This window comes from Atta colombica, unplaced genomic scaffold, assembly GCF_001594045.1.
Source record: "Atta colombica isolate Treedump-2 unplaced genomic scaffold, Acol1.0 scaffold68, whole genome shotgun sequence".
NCBI classification, from domain to species: domain Eukaryota; kingdom Metazoa; phylum Arthropoda; class Insecta; order Hymenoptera; family Formicidae; genus Atta; species Atta colombica.
In genome coordinates this window covers 478,350-496,635 of record NW_017259559.1, presented here as the reverse complement: position 1 = coordinate 496,635, position 18,286 = coordinate 478,350, and the positions used below count along the sequence as shown (strand labels likewise).

The 18,286-nt window shown below is 31.1% G+C and overlaps 3 protein-coding genes across 5 annotated transcripts in view; 1 reads left to right on the top strand and 2 right to left on the bottom strand.

Moving 5' to 3' along the window:
• The window catches only part of LOC108692285, a 3,051-nt gene extending 1,871 nt beyond the window's left edge, over nt 1–1,180 (top strand). Inside the window, exons 3-4 of the mRNA XM_018200477.1 lie at nt 19–119; nt 917–1,180. Coding sequence (XP_018055966.1) covers nt 19–84 — 66 coding nt within the window. The 3' untranslated portion in view covers nt 85–119; nt 917–1,180. The remainder of the gene's footprint in view (nt 1–18; nt 120–916) is intronic.
• An 82-nt stretch (nt 1,181–1,262) lies between these two features.
• On the bottom strand, nt 1,263–15,438 carry LOC108692284 (tetraspanin-9). Of its 3 annotated transcripts, XM_018200476.1 has the most exons (6): nt 7,338–7,361; nt 7,128–7,259; nt 6,917–7,028; nt 2,919–3,110; nt 2,105–2,287; nt 1,263–1,754 (listed from the first exon to the last, which is right to left on the bottom strand). In XM_018200476.1, exons 3-6 carry the CDS (start codon nt 6,992–6,994, stop codon nt 1,419–1,421), a joined length of 789 nt encoding a protein of 262 aa, XP_018055965.1. In that variant the 5' UTR covers nt 6,995–7,028; nt 7,128–7,259; nt 7,338–7,361; the 3' UTR covers nt 1,263–1,418. The 3 variants fall into 3 exon arrangements, with proteins under 3 accessions (XP_018055965.1, XP_018055963.1, XP_018055964.1); XM_018200474.1 differs by lacking the exons at nt 7,128–7,259; nt 7,338–7,361 and adding an exon at nt 15,155–15,438; XM_018200475.1 differs by lacking the exon at nt 7,128–7,259 and having other exon boundaries at nt 7,338–7,735.
• A 1,753-nt stretch (nt 15,439–17,191) lies between these two features.
• Nucleotides 17,192–18,286, bottom strand: part of LOC108692270 (protein THEM6) — a 2,829-nt gene continuing 1,734 nt past the window's right edge. Inside the window, exons 2-3 of the mRNA XM_018200446.1 lie at nt 17,954–18,168; nt 17,192–17,881 (exon numbers count right to left, since the gene is read on the bottom strand). Coding sequence (XP_018055935.1) covers nt 17,645–17,881; nt 17,954–18,168 — 452 coding nt within the window. The 3' untranslated portion in view covers nt 17,192–17,644. The remainder of the gene's footprint in view (nt 17,882–17,953; nt 18,169–18,286) is intronic.

The following is an 18,286-nucleotide window of genomic DNA, read 5'->3' as shown; positions in this document are numbered from 1 at the left end:
AATTATATGTTTATGCAGTTTAAAGAAATATTAAGGATGATAATCAGAATCTTTGAGTGGTTGTATAACAATATTTTTAATTAAAAAATGGTAACATTATAAAATTTTTTCAAATTTTGGTAAGTAATTCGAATTTGTGTAACTCATCAAATATAAATGCCTTTTGTACTAACGTATCATTTGTCTATAATAATTCATTCATTTCGATTAAATGATGAAAGTCAAAAATAGAACTAAATATAATGGCTAGCTCTTCATTACATATAAATAATTCCTTTATTATTAATAATAATTTGTTCGATACACATAATACATAACTATCATCTTACTATCTCGATTTTGCATTGTACAGTCTTTAACATTGCTTTTAACTTATAGTCAATTGATTACTTCGATATCAAGTAACATATAAGAATTATTATTATTTTTAATTTACTAAATTTATATATTTATCTATATTTATATATTATATTGAATACAAAAATCTTAGTAAAGTATTCATGCTTATGACATTGAAGATAATTTGATCTACAATCTCTATTGAATACTCGGGACTAAATCACATAATCATGCACTATCTATCTAACTGCTCCCGATTGTTAACGTTGAGAATCAATATGATATACAATTACTGTAAAACAGAGATTTTACAATTATTATAAAATAGCAATTGATTACTTCTTGTAAATGAATATTGAGTATATTTATAACTATTAAAACGTGGATTATTCCACGAAAGTAGGATGGGCTTATTAGATAATTGAAATTTAATGATCGATTGTCTTTACCTTTGTTATACAATTTGTTCTCATATTTAAATCAATTTTTCCATTCTGTTAGATTTTACCTATGATCAATAAATTTTTATGTATCTATGCGCATTAAAATGATTCACAAGTTATACATTTTTTCTTAGTTTCTCTTAGTTACAAATATAAATAACTATCAACTGACAAAGTTGGACTATCATTAGAAGTCGATATTAATCACTGGAAATTACAAAAAGCATTTATCAAATCCAGACTAAGAAGGAAGTCCATCCATTGAATACCTATCATATTTTTTGGTACACAGCGGAAACTTTTTGGTCAACTATACATCAACGTACTTTTATCTACTTAAATTGTCTCATTTGTAAATGTATTTATAAATCAACGTTCAATAATTATCGATAACTTAATCATTTCGTTTTTTTTTCATGCTCTTTCTTAATAAATTTTCGTCTCGTACTTATATTCCTACTAATACGAATTTGCAAATTCGGATGAAATCGACAAGATTCTCTTTAAGAATCCTCAGGAAAGGAATGACACGATTCCGGAAAGATTCGTTCCGTTGCATGCAACGAGAATCGAAAACGCGCGAGAAGGCTACTATCGATCTTAGACAGTTGTCTCGTCTAAGATCGATCGAAAATTCTAGGTATTGGTAGTGTCGTAACTCTTGTACGTGTGAGATGATCTCTTATGCCTGACTGTGCAGAAGAGAATCATGCTGGCCACCTGGCCGAATAGTTGAAGAAAAGCCACGACGAGGCCCACCGTGCCGACCACATGGAGTCTAGTTACCAGCCACATTTGAATGGCAGTCGCGCATCCTTCCTTATACCAGAGTTCCTTGTTACGACCTTCTGAATCTAGGCGACCGCAATATCTTTCCCGCTGCATGCAGCAAGAATCTGGAACCCGATCCTCCTCCGGCCACGCTTCGATTTGGAACCAATCCGTATAATCGCGTACTCCACAGCAGTGAAACTGCAAGCGTACATTTAAAACTGTATCATCATATTAAGACTTTATTTAAGTTATTATTCTTATTCTTTGTCTCTACACTGGAGAGACTGCACTCAAAATTATCTCTCTTACTTTTATCAAATGTCATATATATATATATTTGTTTTGTTTTACATGCAATCAATATACATATATTAGTTTAGCCACAAAAAAAAAACAAGATTTTAATTTCCAATACGGAACAGTTCATCTTTTAACTACGCGAAAAAATTTCTTTAAAAAAAGTTTCTTTAAAATAAATTAAGGAAATTCAGAAATCTGTAACACTTCGTGTGATGTTTTGCAAATATTAATTAAATAATTAAACAAACCTCGGTATGTATATGGTCCCACATGGCAGAAAGTGTTCCCGGCTCCCTTGTAATATTATAATGCTTCTCAATGCCGTACAATAGCTCCTCCTTCAAGCTCCTCGCGAGGTGTTCTCTGAACACAAACGCCAAGGTGCCCAGCATGAACTCGGCGAGAAACATGAGTATTACTAGACTGAAATACTGAAAATTACAGGAAGTGTCAACGTTCTCTCTTCCTATTATTAATAATATGAGACATCTCTTTACAAGTTTTGAGATTTTCAAAAGCCTTTTAATTATTCTAATACTTATTTCTTTCACCAAGAGAAAACAAGAACTGGGAGCGAGAAAAAAGATCTCATATTCTATGTAATTATTACTATACACGCAAGGTGTCATATAATATGCAAACAAATTTATCGATCCGTCACATATTGCGTTATATACTACACGAATTCTATGTGTATAAACTGTGTTGTACAATGAAAAGAATATTTTGTTTCTCTTTCTCTCTCTCGCTTAGCAGACAGATTTATCTTAACGTCAGCTAAGAATGAGCAAAACAAACGAGGAAAAAAGATAATTTTTTTTAAATGTAGTTAGCATGGACAGCATGCGTATTGCTCTGTGACAAATTATTCAAATGACAACAGAAATTCAAATCACGATCTACTGACGACAAAGATATTCAAGATTGTCAAGTTATAAACTTCAATCCGTGCGCCGCATATGTATATGTAGTATATTGCGTGCGTATCACAAAAAGTCCATAAGTATACCATGCGTGCTTTTTGCAAGGCACGTGTTTTACAATGGATCACGTTGTACTAACCGTGATCAGCATGCATCTTGACTGGAACCATGCGCCACAACATCCGAAGAAGGCGATGACGAATGTGATGCATCCCGCGGCGAGCAGTAGCGAATCCGCCGACACGAAGCTGTACTGCGGTACCAAGGTCGCGTATCCGGAGTAAGCCAGTCGTAGCCAAAGGCCCGCACCCAAAATTCCGCAAGCGCATAACTGTAAAACAAATTACTCGCGTCAATTACTCTGCACGTCATAAACGTTTGACTTTCGACGTATTTAAAACGTACGCGAATCCATTAAAATTGAAATTATTATATTATATATAGGCAGGGAAATACGTAGTACAATCGGGAAGAGAGTGTTACTTAAACTAAGAGAAATAAAAGAATAAATTTTTTTAACAAGATTTTTTTTAGAAAAAATTCTGAATTTATTATCCTAATCATTAGAAGTGTCCAATGGTCGTTATTGACCGTTTTAGTTTTTAGATCTAAATTTTATTTCTTGTGTAAAAGATAAGCGTTTATATATAGAAATTTTTTGACTTTCCGATTATATTTTTTACATTGATGAAATATTTAGTTTTTCATTTTCTTTATTTTCATAGTAATTTGTTCACTTCATTCCTTTAATGAGTGAGAAACATTGGCACTTCAAGTGTTAAAAGAAAAGTGTTAAGAAAAGTGTTAAGAAAAATTATTCTTTTACATTAAAAAAATTAAAGAGATAAAATATGTTAGAAGCAATCCATTTTAATTACATTTGCAGAATTCAACTTTATGTACAACAAAATGACCAACCATTTCAACAATATCGCAATTAAGTAAGAAATAAATGTATAAGAAATCAAATTAATCTTTGTCTTATATAATTCACTCATGTATCTTATGGAACTGAATTATTATAGTTAATCCTAATAGTAAAAAAAAATCAGATTGTGTAGCAAAAATTATTACGTCAAATATCATTCAAGTGCACATGCGTAACTTTCAAGTTCTTTTTTTCAAAAAACATCTTATGCAAAAAAATTATTCTATCATTTTGATTAATTTTAAACCAAATCATTTCCTTTCCGTTATCATATATTTTAGTTAACTTTGTATAGTATGATTGTATATAGATAAATAATTACATTGAGTATTTCAAATTACTGAACTTTCTTTCAATCATAGCTTTCACGGTCTTTTATTGTGAAAATATTTTGATTCGGTTAAGAAATCTGTAGCGAAATCGATTTTTGGAACATTATATTTACAAATAAATATATGTTATTTATTGGCAAAAGATATTTTCATTCGAGAATTTAATATATTTATAAATAATTAAAATATTTAAAAAAATTTACAGCTGCCCAATTTATCCAGCTGATAATTATAACAAACTGTCTCATATGTAGATGGATATAAATTGTTACAAGTACTTTTAATATTTTCGATTGAATTTTAGATTGAATGGATATAAATTGTTACAAGTACTTTTAATTAATGTGAGATAAATAAATTATAATTTTAATAAATATTTATAATATAGATGTTAGGCTTTTGATAAAGATCTTTGCGATATTTATCCGATTTATATACGTTAGTTACCAAAAAGTTATCACATAAAAAAACGTAATTAGTCTCAGGTCTCCCCTGCTGAAAGCTCTAGAAAATATTTTATATTATAATTAATAACAATAAAATTATAATTAAAAGCATCGAGAGATCCTCATCACACACCACTCATAGCACGTGAGTTCATTGGGTCAATGATGCGTTATTTTCATTCGACTATTGTCGATAATATATGCTCGATAACAAAGCTATCTCAAATTCTCGTTTATGCTGCGTTTAAATAAAATCGGAAAGTGGAAAGTGGACCGTGGATTAGAAAGTATCGTGATGCATTTTGAATCGTCGACGCGGAAGGAAAATTGATGCCTATGGTTGACAGCCATCGCGAAATTCATTTAACTCACAGCCAATGCGCCAATGAACGTGTGACGAGTGAATGGCAAAATCACACCATGACATTTCTCGCATTCGCAATAAAAATTAAAATAATAGCGAAACTGTACAACGCTATTTCACTAAGCAGCAAAGTGTATCGGATGTCGATGCGGTCACCCGTATACATTTAACGGTTTATCGTCCATTTGCTAACTTATTCGCAAACACAGAGACTTGTCTACACAGCCTATGTACGTAAGAGAGTACTGCAGATTTTCTGGTCGACGGTTGCCTTGTTGTGCTATCAATGACAGGAAGTCATTCAATCGACTGAAACGGTGACTAGGTGAATGTTGACCTTACGAGATTCATCCACTAAGTATATTCGACACGTGATAGCAACGTCCTTCCTTATAAAATTCTGCAAATGATGAGACCAACGTGTTTACACGTAGCAGTAACATCTACGGAAGAACCGCAATGTAATTTATAAATTACAACTTCTGCGACGCAGCATGATTGAGAAATTAATGCACTGTTATGCGACCCCGATAGCTAATTGTACAAAAGAGCGCATCCGTACTTTCTAATTACCGTCAATGATGCGTACGCGAAAACGGGACGTTTTTGCAACAGCATTACGTAATCTACAATAACATGTCGTTGACCACCAGATATTTAGTTTGTATTGTCAAAATATTTATTATTAACTATTTATTATTAAAATGTTAAATAATTTAATATAAGTATAAATAACATAAGTAAGTGTAATTAAATAATTTAATAATTTAATATAATTTAATAGAAATTTTTTATATAATTTGAAGATATGATTTATATAATAGTATGTCTCTTATCTATCTTTTCAGGAACTTTTGAGTTTGGAGTAATACATAATGAACTAATAAACTCCAGACTCTGATTCTTAGTTTGGAGTTCATGCAACGAATTGCGATTAATATCAAATTGAAACAGAATGACAATAGGTAACGTATTTCACAGTATAAAGAACATAAAAACACGTGTACCAGTTTTACAGCATACAGAACAATCGGTACCGCACTTTATTGACTTACGACTTACGGGTACCGTAAGTTCATAGCTCATAGAGCACGGTTCAACGCCCTATTTAAGGCTTTGATCGCGATACAGACGATTTCAAGTGGAATAATAAAGCCGAGGGAACGGCGAATGCGGCGGAATGCGGCGCGAATTACAAAAGCGCGTCGTCAGTTTAATCGCCGACTCGCGTGGGTCGTTAAATACCACCGGCGGGCTATTGTCTCATTTCTGTCATTTCTGACCAATTGGAGTCGCACACTTGCACTGTATACGCACATACACCCGTGTTTACGAATTATACGTGGCAATGAAATGTTTCATTTAAGTTGAAAAGTTCTCACATATCTTTCTAACGCGAACGAGTTGTTTAAATATAGCTGAAGTGCCATTCTCGAATAATTCGCAAAGTAAATCAATTTCAAAAGAAGTAGCCAAAAGTAAAAGCTGCTTTATCTAAAAATAAAAAATTGAGACCTATGAATTTGTTTGCTTCTTTTAATTTTAAACGGATTAAAACGAATTGAACGTTTGAAAATATGTATGTTGATATAATACAAATCCTACAGAATCCAAGAAGAAAGATGTCTAATTGCAAAAGAAATTAAATCCTCAAGTCCCTACTGTTGCAAATACAGTTATATCTAATAAATCAGTTATATTTAATAAAAATAGCGGACACTTTCTAAAATCAGCTAAAATTTTTTCTTCAGCTGCAAAATCAATTAAGTGCATCCTATTTTAATTAATAAACAAAAATTGTATTTTTCTTATGCCGTATTATATATACTTTTTTAACTAAATTAATAAATCTTTCTTATATCTTTCTTAAAAAGAAAGAGCTTATTGATAGTTAAAGTAAAAAACATACAAATTTATTCGCCCAAAAAATTTCAAGTGGAGACTTTTGCCAATAATGATTTTTGTCAATATTTAACAGATAAAATTTATAACAGAAAAATTCCCAATCGCATATGCATTCAAGTCTTCATCAACTTCTGTTGTTTAAAAAAAGGTAGCTCTACGTACCCAGATTAAAACATTGAGGGAGCAGAAAACGTGCCTGATGCACGTATATCCTGTGCGGCCCATGATTCGATCCTTCATCAGGTCCTTACTCCGAAAGGACTGGCAAAGATTCCTGGAAACGTAGAAATAGCAACGTGATCCCTTTAAACAAAGGCAGGAAACGGATAGAAAATGTATTCTTTGGCTACGAGAAAATTCTTAAGATTAGCACCGTATCGCGAATTGACGTGAGACAGCGATGCCTGTTCAAGGTTACGAAGCTATCTCGAGGATTGTTTACGGGTGTTAATTACACCGGCTCAATCAGCAACTTTCGTCTTCAGTTGTATAAACACACGGAGAACTAAAATCAAACTCTACGCTCTTCTTTACATCACAAAATATCATTATAATAATTATATATCACCGATAAAAAACCCACCGTGCACATCAGCGTGAGAGCCTTGTGATGCGCATCACGGATCATCAGGAAATACTACATCTACGTTCGAAGAGCAACCTGAGGTGGACAGGACGTGGGAGGAAGGGGAAGAAGCCGCGAGATGAGAGAGAGAAATGAAGTGGAGGAACGGGAGATGAGGAGTGCGAGGAGCAAGTGAAGGGGGAGGAGAACAAGAAGATCGATGTGCGACCTACGCGAGCGAAGATCCCGCTCTCGGTCGCACCGTTGAGGAAGATCTGTAGGATCGTCCCAGCTGACTGATTACAGGCCGACCCGACCAGACAATCTTTGTCAGACGAGGGCCCGTGCCGATGTGTCTGAGAACCGGCCGATACGATTGGCTCCGGTCTGGTCTCCTCTCTGAGCCTTCTAGGTCTGTTAACGGGACAACTGCGGTGAAGCCGTTCACCCATACGCGATCGCGTATCATGTAGATCACGATGGAAAGAGAAGTGGAAGTGACACTTACAGAGGATATTGCTCATCGAATGTCATTTTTCTCGTAGGCAATCGTATAATGGAGTAGCGAAAAAGAAAAAAAAGCATCTTCAAGGCGCTTCGAGATGTCCAGTCTCATTCTCCTGTTTTTCCCTTCACATCTTGTGCATTTGTGCCGCTGCTCTTCGTTAACCTTTTGCATCCAGATTGAGGTCTCTTACGTGCACACATACACACACATATGGAACAGGCAAAACGCTGAGGTGCAAAGGTGAAGGTAACTTTCGCCGAAAGGTCTCGTATATAAAAATCCGCTTTCCCAGAAATTCGCATTCAGGCGTATAGTAACCACATCACTTCCCACGGTGTACTATTTCCTTTTGATTCCAAAGATAAAATCAGATTGTCTGCAATAATTTTATACACGGAAAGAATGGTTTTACTGAATTATAAAAATTAGATCAGATAATAGTTCTGAAAATAATTATGTTAAACCACCAAAAATAATAATATAACTTAAAGAAAAATGTATTTGTATTAATTATAAAAGTGATACAAGTTTTTATGTAGAATTAATGTATATAATTGAATAAACTACTTTATAGTACATATAAGTTACCTTTATATTCGTACAACACAGATTATTTCAACAATATTGCAGAAATATTGCAATGTTCTAGCAATATTACAATAACATTACCGCAACGTTTGATGCAAACTTCGATCTGTGTTTGTGGATAATTATCATCTATATTTTTCTCTGAATAGGACGTTCAAGCATAATGATAATGCTGTAAAAAATTTTGACATCCTAATAATCTATCTTAAACATAATTATTCTGATTCATAATTATTTTCAAATCTGTATCTGATTACATTTTTTTTAATATTTCATCAAAATCATTCTTTCTGTGTCGACTGTTCCAAAATCATCAATGATCGTATATATCTTTTCAATATTATATTAATTTTTCATTTATAATTTTTTTCCATTTATAATTTATTTATTTTTTAATATGCCAACATAAACTACATTAAAGAATTAAAAACCTAGTTCGAGATCTATGTATAACATGTGCATCGGAAATTCAAATTACAACAACCAGTCCATGTGAGTTTCCTACGTTAAGTCATCGTGATAGCTATGCAAATAATATTGATCGAACAATATACGACGAAGGAAATCGTTGAATAAAGAACATCCTTACAATATTTCTCACATCAACGGACACTATCATCTATGATCTCACATTATTACAACGCTTTCGATCCAACAATTATTTTCTTTGGGTTGCTCGCGATATGTACGTTATAATTAGCATAATTAGTGGGATGTGATCAATTTCACTGAATTATTAAATTCTCTCTCTTGTACTCTTAGGAAGAGAACAAAATGAAAAAATAAAATTGTTTGAAACCGCATAATTACTAAAATAAGGATGTTTTTCTTGTAATTAAATCAAAGCGATAACAGTAAAAATCTTCATGTTTTTTTTCTTATAAAAAATTCTATTTCATAATTCTATTAAAATTTATTAAAACGTTAATGATAAATAGGTATCCATTAAACGAATTTAAATGTTTATTTGATGGAATGCACAATTATTCAATAGTAATTCAAAAGTATCAAACGATTTTTAATAATAATAACTTAATAATAATAACAAAAATAAAATAATCGTATACACTTGCACACCGGCGCAATTAATACGAATAATTTTCCAATATATTGGAAAATTATTCGTATTAATTGCGCCGGTGTGCAAGTGTATACGATTATTTTATTTTTGTTATTATTTGGAAAGTTCTGTCTAACGCAGTGATCTGTGCTATCGACATTTTTTAACGAAAAAAACATAGACACAGGTACTATGCTAAAGCATTCGCAAGTCAACGGAAAATCTCTTATCAGCTCATTGCATGATTAATGCGTTCTCTCCCTACTTGTCGCAATGAAGACCGTTATCAGAATTGAATAATATTGATTCGCCTTATCAAGAGTTACGCACGCTCTCACGCAGAACTCCACCCGCTGTGTTATATTCGTGCCACTTGTCGTGGACGATCTCCCGTTAAATAAGAACGCGCGAGGAAAAACAGCGCGAGCGAATAAAGCGAACGGAAGGGACGTAGATTTGATGAAAAAATAGAATGTTCGATCGCTGATGTGTATTTAACTCGTAAAAGACACTCGAGGACTTCACCTTGCTGCGGTCACGTCTTTTCCAGCCCTCGGCGGCATCACGCGTTAAGAACACGGTGACATTTATAGCGCATACTGGAAGGTGCGGAAGAAAGAAAATCCCCACCGTGCGTTTCAGTATGAGTTTTATTTATACACTTCGATGTGTGTGCTCTTATTTTTATCTGAAGTGGCTTGTTACATTATCATAAAAATTCCAATATCCGTATGACATCAAGTTGCTTTATCATTATAATATTTTATGTTGACATTGTATAAAGTACTTCAAAACATAAAGAGTTCAGCCTTTTTTTTATTTTGAAGAAAAAAAAGTATGTAAGTAGAAAGAAAAGAGTATTTAATAATTGACACAACATTTAATGTATATAATTCACATTAAATACCAAGATTTAATCTCAACCGTATTTAGCGCCTCCTCAATTTATCCATGAAAAGAACAATTTTAATGAAACATCTAAAGATTTACCGAAGTATCTAAATACAGATAGTATAATAAATATTAATTAAACTAACAAAATAATTATATAGGACGCTCAAACATAATAAGCAATGATGCAAAAAGTTTTGACATTCTAACAATCAGCTTGAGCATCATAGATAATTATTTTGATGGTCATACAAAATAATTTTTAGATCTGTAAAGATTAAATTTTTACACATACTTTAGCAAAATTATTCCTTCTATGTTATTCACATAAGCAATTTAATTTATTATTATTATCTTATAATTATTTAAAAGAAAAAAAGAGATGTTTTAATTTGCATTAAAAGAGATCAATTTAAAAGAATTAATTGTTCCAAGCATTAATTATTATTTTCTTTAAATACAATTAAAAAATGTTTGAAGAGATGCATGTGTGCATATGTTGTATGCAGAGATTAATCAACACCGAGATCAATTTTCATGGACGAAATGGAAGACTGCGCGAAAATAATGTACATTTAGAGTGCGAAGGGGCGCACAAATGGTCCCCCTGCGTCGACTTCCTGCCAATTGCGGACAATTTGTGATCATCTATGATCACTCCCCACTCGCCGACACCCGTCGTCATCGCGTGAAACGCGTATGAACATGGTGCCTAAATGTAAAAGTTAATACGGCCCGTTTCTCTCTCTGCGGGGCCTAGCCGTCTCTTTCACCATTTTATGTGCCATACGATTGACGCATCCTACACGCTCATCTTCCCACATGATGTAATCGAGAGAAAAGAAACTCGCACGCGTATCTCACGTTACATATCAATCTTCCGTTATCAATCTTCCGGTAGTCGCATATATGTACAGAATGCACAATTGTTCTTTTTTGTCAAAAGTATCTCGCTAAGCTGTAATTGGCAGTTTTACATATTAATCCTTTGTTTCCGTCAAAAGTATTCCAAATTGCTACACAGAGAAAAAAAGTTTTGCTAAAGCATCCAAAAATTTAGCTAGACAAATGATTTGAATAATATAACATCTTATAGAGTCATATACGTGAGAACACAGCCTATAGAAATCAATGCCTTAAACTAGCTGGATCTTAAATGCTTATATGATGCTTTGTCAATTTATATACTATTATACGTATGTCCTTTAAAAAAGTGCGCGCCGAAATGATTTTTCGGTCTTGAAATGCATACTTTACTAGACTATTGCAGTAACAAATGATTTAGTTAAATACACACAGATGTGAAAATAATTTTGTTAGATCATCAATATATATAATTACTTAAGACATTCTAGTTGCTAGAATGTCAAAATTTTTTGCAGTATTACTTATCATGCTTAAATACAATTTTGATAGTTTAACAAAATTATTTTTAGGTATTTGTATCTAGCTAAATTTCTAAATACTTCAGCAAAACCGTATAAATTGATAAAACAGTCAAAACTTTTAAACTATTTCATTTTAACTTTACACATATTATTATTTTATCTTTATATTACATTAATTATAACACATAATATATAATATACATTATTAGGATTCATTAGTTATTTTGTATAAAATAATTGCATAAGTTAGAATGGTTACATGTTGAGAATGTGATTTGCAAAAACTATAATTATGTCATATTAGAGCGGGAAGAATATCGGACATAACGAGCTCGTTGAAGAGAGTTCTCGTGCAATGAAGTGAGCTATATAGTATCATACTTATTACGACGATCTTTAATTTCCTGCTGCAATCGACGAATAAAAGAATCACGATTACATAAAGATTACTGCAAAGTATTACGTATGATAAATAATCGCTAATCGTAAGATGATATGTCGAGGCATGCGTATCCTTTGTCATACAAAGCCGCGTACATATGAATTCAGTCAGTTTAATTCTTCTCGACCCTTCTCACACATACGTGATCAGCTTTTTAAACACGATATTAGGAAAGCCTTATTTTGACCACAAATCCGTCATTGAAATTCTTGCGTCGTGCTTCGAGCGTTTGCATGTTGTTCTTTTTTAAAAATAATATTCTCCTAAATATACTATAAAAAATACAAATATATGCACTTTAGAAAATACATATATTACATACAATTACATATATTTTTCATAATTAAAAATTAATAAATTATTAAAAAAAGATACAATACAAAGTTTTACTTAAATTCTATATATATTTAATAAATAATTTAGTGCACTACAAATAACACTCATTAATATACAAATTTTTACATTTAAGAAAAATAAAATGTTAAAAGATCATTATACAATGTTATTTAAATTTTTATTGAAAGTTATTACAATATTGAAAATAATCACATTGCAGATGGGTTTATACTTAAGGACTTAAGGATCGAATAAGATGTTTTCAAATGAATAGAAGTCGCAATTTTGTGCTCAAAAATTATAATTTCAAATTTATAATTTCAAATGTTCATTCGAAAATCCAAGTTTTATTTCACGATTGATAATTTTCAACGTGTTATGATAAACGTGTTATGATGTGATGATTAATAGAAAGCGAGCAGATGGTATTATAAAATTGTTAGAGCAATTTAAGATTGGAATGCATACATTTTCTCAACAATGTATGAGGAAAAGCAATAAACCGAGAAGAAATGATATCTTCGCAAGGAAAGCACCTATTCATTGTTCTATTAAATGTTGGCGCATGGGAAGAGAAATCGACAAGCGACCTGTTCGCACGATCGATTTCCTGGCACTCGGGATAACCGCTGTTATCAGCATATTTTCTGGCTTAAACACGGCCGGAAAAATGCTTGCGATTTAAAATAGAAAACTGGTAAAAGAAAGCGATGTCCCAATTTTTTTAGATAGAGAAAATTGTAAGACAATAAAACTTTCTCTCCATTGTGTCGAATGAAGGAAATGAATCCCATTCTTGTAACTACTGTGAAGTATCGCATTCAATTATTGTCGTAGATAAATTGTCTAATTTAAGTAATTTTTGCATAAAATATCATAAAGAGTCACGTACGTCAGTAAACTCGCATAATAGTCGCGGTCGTCATTTCGAGACAATTCGCTGAAAACATATTAATTCTTTTCGTCGAGGTCTAAATCATCTTGTCGAGACTGATAAGGCCATGAGAGACACACGACAATATTAATCCGACTATTAACATGATCATCTTTTAACATGATAAAGCAACGGAGAGGAGACACATTCAAATGTGACCTTCAATAGTAATATTTCAAAATAGTTCTAATTCATGCACAATCATATGCTTTGTACATTATAATATATATTAGATTTAAAAAAATATATATATAAATATAGATTTAAAAATATATATTAGAAAATATCTCGTATCTGTTTAGAATTACTAATCACTTTCTGTATTCACCCAAATAAAATTTCCAAAACTTTTATAATCTAAAAGATTTTTTTCGCAAAGATTACAAAAACCGTTTTTCAAGTTTTTCAAATTTTATTATTGTGTATTTTTTCATTATTGTATTTATAATTATATTAAAATTAAAAATAAAACTATATATTAAAAACAAATTTCTCAAATTAATTTAAAAAATATAATTTTTTGTCTATTTTGTCTCTAAAATCTTTTTATTTAATCGTTAATTAGAGATGAAAGATGCTTCGATATTTTAACAAAAAAAAAATTAAGTAGTCCCAATTAGGTCAAAGAATTCATAGTACAATCTGTTGAACATCTGTCGGTTTCAAATACTCGTTTACTATGAGAGAAGAATGAAATATAGAGAAAAAATTGCGCATTTGTGATTCTATTTTCATTGAAATGTAAAAAAAAACGTCATTGTCGATGATATTAGTAATAGAATGTCTGAACATTATCTAATCTATGCATGCAACATTTCTTGTGATGTAATCGCGTAATTTTATTCGTGTGTGCATTTACGCACCACACAGTTATCGTCAATTCGTTCGCGAATGCGACGCCAATCATATCCAGATTGTGTGTTTGTAAGCATAAATACGTGAGTTTTATATGCTGAATCCGTGAAATATTTCATTTTGCCGGTCAAGAGACAAATGAATTACATTCGCTTTATTAAGCGAACTTTATATTTGAAAATCTGGTTGTCGCTATCATGACGGAATATACTACACGGAAAGAAATAAAGAATGATTTTGCTAAATAATTAAAAAATTTAACTAGATACAGATTTAAAAAAAAAGAATTTTGTTAAATTATTAAATATACTAAAATCTGTAAAATGTTAAAATATGATGAATAATGCTGCAAAAAAGTTTGACATTTTAAGAGGTTTGAATGCCTTATATTAGTATATAATTATTTTTTCTAAGAAAATTATTTTGAAATTAGCTAAATTTTTAAACTTTTTTAACAAATTTATTCTTTTTATATATAAAGTTTAATAACGTATTATTATTTCAATATAAAAACCCGGTAAATTATTATGACTTGAAATCTTTAGAGCTTAGAGTATATCTTCTCTTTGAGCACATTTACTGCCAACTTTTATTCACTATTTCTTCTAACTTTTTAATCCTGACATCATCGCAGAATCATTTTTAATTATCCGTATTTATTTAAACCAAATTTGCATTGGTATATAAAAAAATCTTAAACGATAAAGATCTTCTGAAAACATAAAGTTTACGAAAATATGGCATTTAAAAAGCAGAAATTTAAAACGATGTGAGAAAAGCAGATGTTCCATCAAACATGCAAGTTTTCAGAACGTAGTACACTGATCACTCACAGATGGAATAAAGATGATCATTCGTATTGTTCTCTGTAGAGAGCCGTCGCGAACTTTTCGCCACCAAGTGGCTCACAAAAGTTCATGGAAAGCGCTGTCAAAGGTCGATTCGCGTAGCTTCGCGGCAGCTTTCGAGTTCGCGGATTGACTGCGCGGTACCAGTCTGCAGCAACATCCGTTCTCCGTTCCTCCAAGCTGGTACCAGGATCGCCATCTGACGGTTTGTGATACAGATGACAAGACGAATTATCTGTTAAGATCCGTAATTACAAAAATAAAGGAAATAAACGAGATGTTTTATAATAAATGTGTAAAATTGAAATGAATTGTTGACGAAGTCTTGAATAATAAATGCGATTAGAGATAGTTATTTAAATAACAATTTAATGGCCAAATATTAGAATATTATAAACGTTTTATCAGCAATATAACAAAATTAAGAACTTTATTATTTAAGCGTGAAACAAAATCCCAACACGATCTAATATACTCGCTAATATAGTCGCTGCAACAACAAAAATATGATTAGTGTAACAATCTATTAATCTTAGCAGAAAAAGAATTAGTCAACGCAGTTAAAATAGAGCTATGACAGAGTTAAAATGTGTCCTAATAATAGAATTAGTTAATGTTGTTGCTGCCAAAGCTCAATTTATTAATTGCTAAAATTTAGGTGCTGCATGAAAGATATTCTCTGCTAGAATAAAATGATAACCGGCAGCGTCCCGGAAACAATTGCGAATAGAATTCGATTACGCGGCTAAGAGAATAACTGCTTACTTAGCCACTCATGTTAAGCATGCTTTTAATTTTAACTAATAAAGTTGGATGTCGGCAGCAAATGTTTCTTCAATAGTCAACTTTTATCAATAACAACAAAGTTTGAACCAGTAATTGATATTTAGCTGATATTATTAAATCCTTTTTTTTGCGTGTAATTACAATTATTTTAGCAGCTACAGCTATGTTAGCTGTATTAATAGTTATACAATCAATATGACAGCTAATAAAAAAATAAAAAAATGCAGCCACAGCTATTTTGGCTGTATTGATACAGTCACTGATACAGTTGTACAGTCACTGTAATAGCTCCTAAAAAAGTCATCTATTTTGCTTGTAAAAGTACATATCTGATAACTTTACAGTCAAAATAGCTGTAATCTAGCATGTACGTCACAGCAAATGGTAAAATAAACTATCAGTTTTAGATTAAATTTGGCATGTATCAGCAATGTTCAAGCGGATCCATTGTGTTCATTTAAGCGGCTCTAAAATTATTACTTAAGGATCTGTATAGTTCTGTAATCAGCGTACTAATGAATTTGCATCCACATTAGTATAATTATATGTACGTTATAAATTGTAATAAATTAAATTATAATAATTAATTATATGTATCTTATAAATTGTATACTTATATATAAAAATAATAATAAATAACAATAAATTGTATACTTATATTGTATAATTACTTATATTGTATAATTATACAATTTATAAGGTACATATAATTAATCACATTGTACATATCGTAGTTATGTGTAGTTATGTACGTTAAATAGTAATAAGTTATAATGATTAATTTAATCTTTAAATTTGATGTAATTTTAATAAGACAAAAATTTCGAATATTACAAGTTTAATTCCAGTTGAAAAAAAATTATTTTTTTATTGTATTTTTAAATATTTTTAAGTAATTTTTAAGTTAAAACTTAAACTTTTATTAAATATTAATTTACGTATGAAAACATTTATTAATTTGTTTATTTTTTTCAGATCATTGTTGTAATATAATTATGACCTCTTTACAGTAAAATAATTATTGAATGGCTGTGACATCATCTTTAAAACCTAAAATTGTTATCCATTTTTGCTGTTGTACAACTTTGTCACAATATCATAATGATGTTTGGCAGTAACTGTCATAGACAAAAATATTGCGGTTTAAACTGAGCCAATGTTATCGCAGATCTTTTAAAACTTCATGTGTAACTTGGGACATTTCTACATTACATTAATCATGAAATACCTTAGTTACGCAAATTGTTGTATTTATTAAGATTATAAATATTGCAATAATAAAAAATAATATTTTTAGTCACATTTACTAATTATAAAAATTTAGTTTTTACTAATTGTAAAATAATAAAAGAAATATCTTTTAATAATATATAAATCTAAATTAAGTTTTACTCGACACTGTACTACAATTAATGCCAAGATATGTAATGCAATATATAATGATATAATGATATAATTTCGAATTTAAAAATAATATTTCGATTAAAAAGCTTTAAAAACAATATTATATCACAAAAATTAAATTACTTATAAAACTAACGATAGAACAATACATTCATGTAAGACTATATAAAATTATGTGTTATAATAACATAACAAAGAATCAACCATAAAATAAAAACCGATCTAACAAAAAATTAAATAAATGTAATTTATCAAACACAAACACATTAAAAAAAAAACATTTTCTTATTTCTGTTTTTTCAAACTTTGAGACGATTCTTCCATAGACTCCAGCCATAATTGAAGTTCTTTGGTAGGCTCCGGCCTACGTATTTCCGGCTCGATGTCGGCAATTATTTCCTCTACCGGAATCTTTAATCCAGTTACAGTTTGTCTGCTTAATGCAATGGCGCGAATAAAATTGTCCGTGAGACTGATAAACTGGTTTTCTATATAAAAGTGTTTATCTTCCCAATAAATGAGCTGCAATAATGCAAATTGGATTGATCGCAAAACCGAAAAAGAAAAAGAAGAAGCAAAATGTATTGATCATACCTTCGTCGTGACCTTGTATGGTGTAAAGATAGGAATCGCACGGCGATATCGTATAGTGGATGCGCCTTGAACAGCAATGCCGCCTCTTTTTGAGATAACGTCGTAAATTCCTAATCTGTCATAGAAATAAAAACGCGCAAAATCCAACTCACGTAAATATCGCGCGTTATTCATGTGCTTCAAGACCAAGTCAACATCCTGAGTGGTGCAAATTCCTAAAACAACAGAAATCCATTTGCTATTATTTATTACTATCATGACAGAGCAGATTAAATTTTCTTATAATCAAAGAGCTTCAAGGTTTGATTCCTCTGGGAAAAAATGTTATATTAT

Coding starts and splice junctions, on each gene's coding strand:
- LOC108692284 (XM_018200474.1), bottom strand. CDS start 6,994: ATGAAGGATCGAATCATGGGCCGCACAGGATATACGTGCATCAGGCAC. Junction 2,288..2,918: donor CAAGATGCATGCTGATCACG/GTTAGTACAACG, acceptor TGTAATTTTCAG/TATTTCAGTCTAGTAATACT. Junction 1,755..2,104: donor GGGACCATATACATACCGAG/GTTTGTTTAATT, acceptor GTACGCTTGCAG/TTTCACTGCTGTGGAGTACG.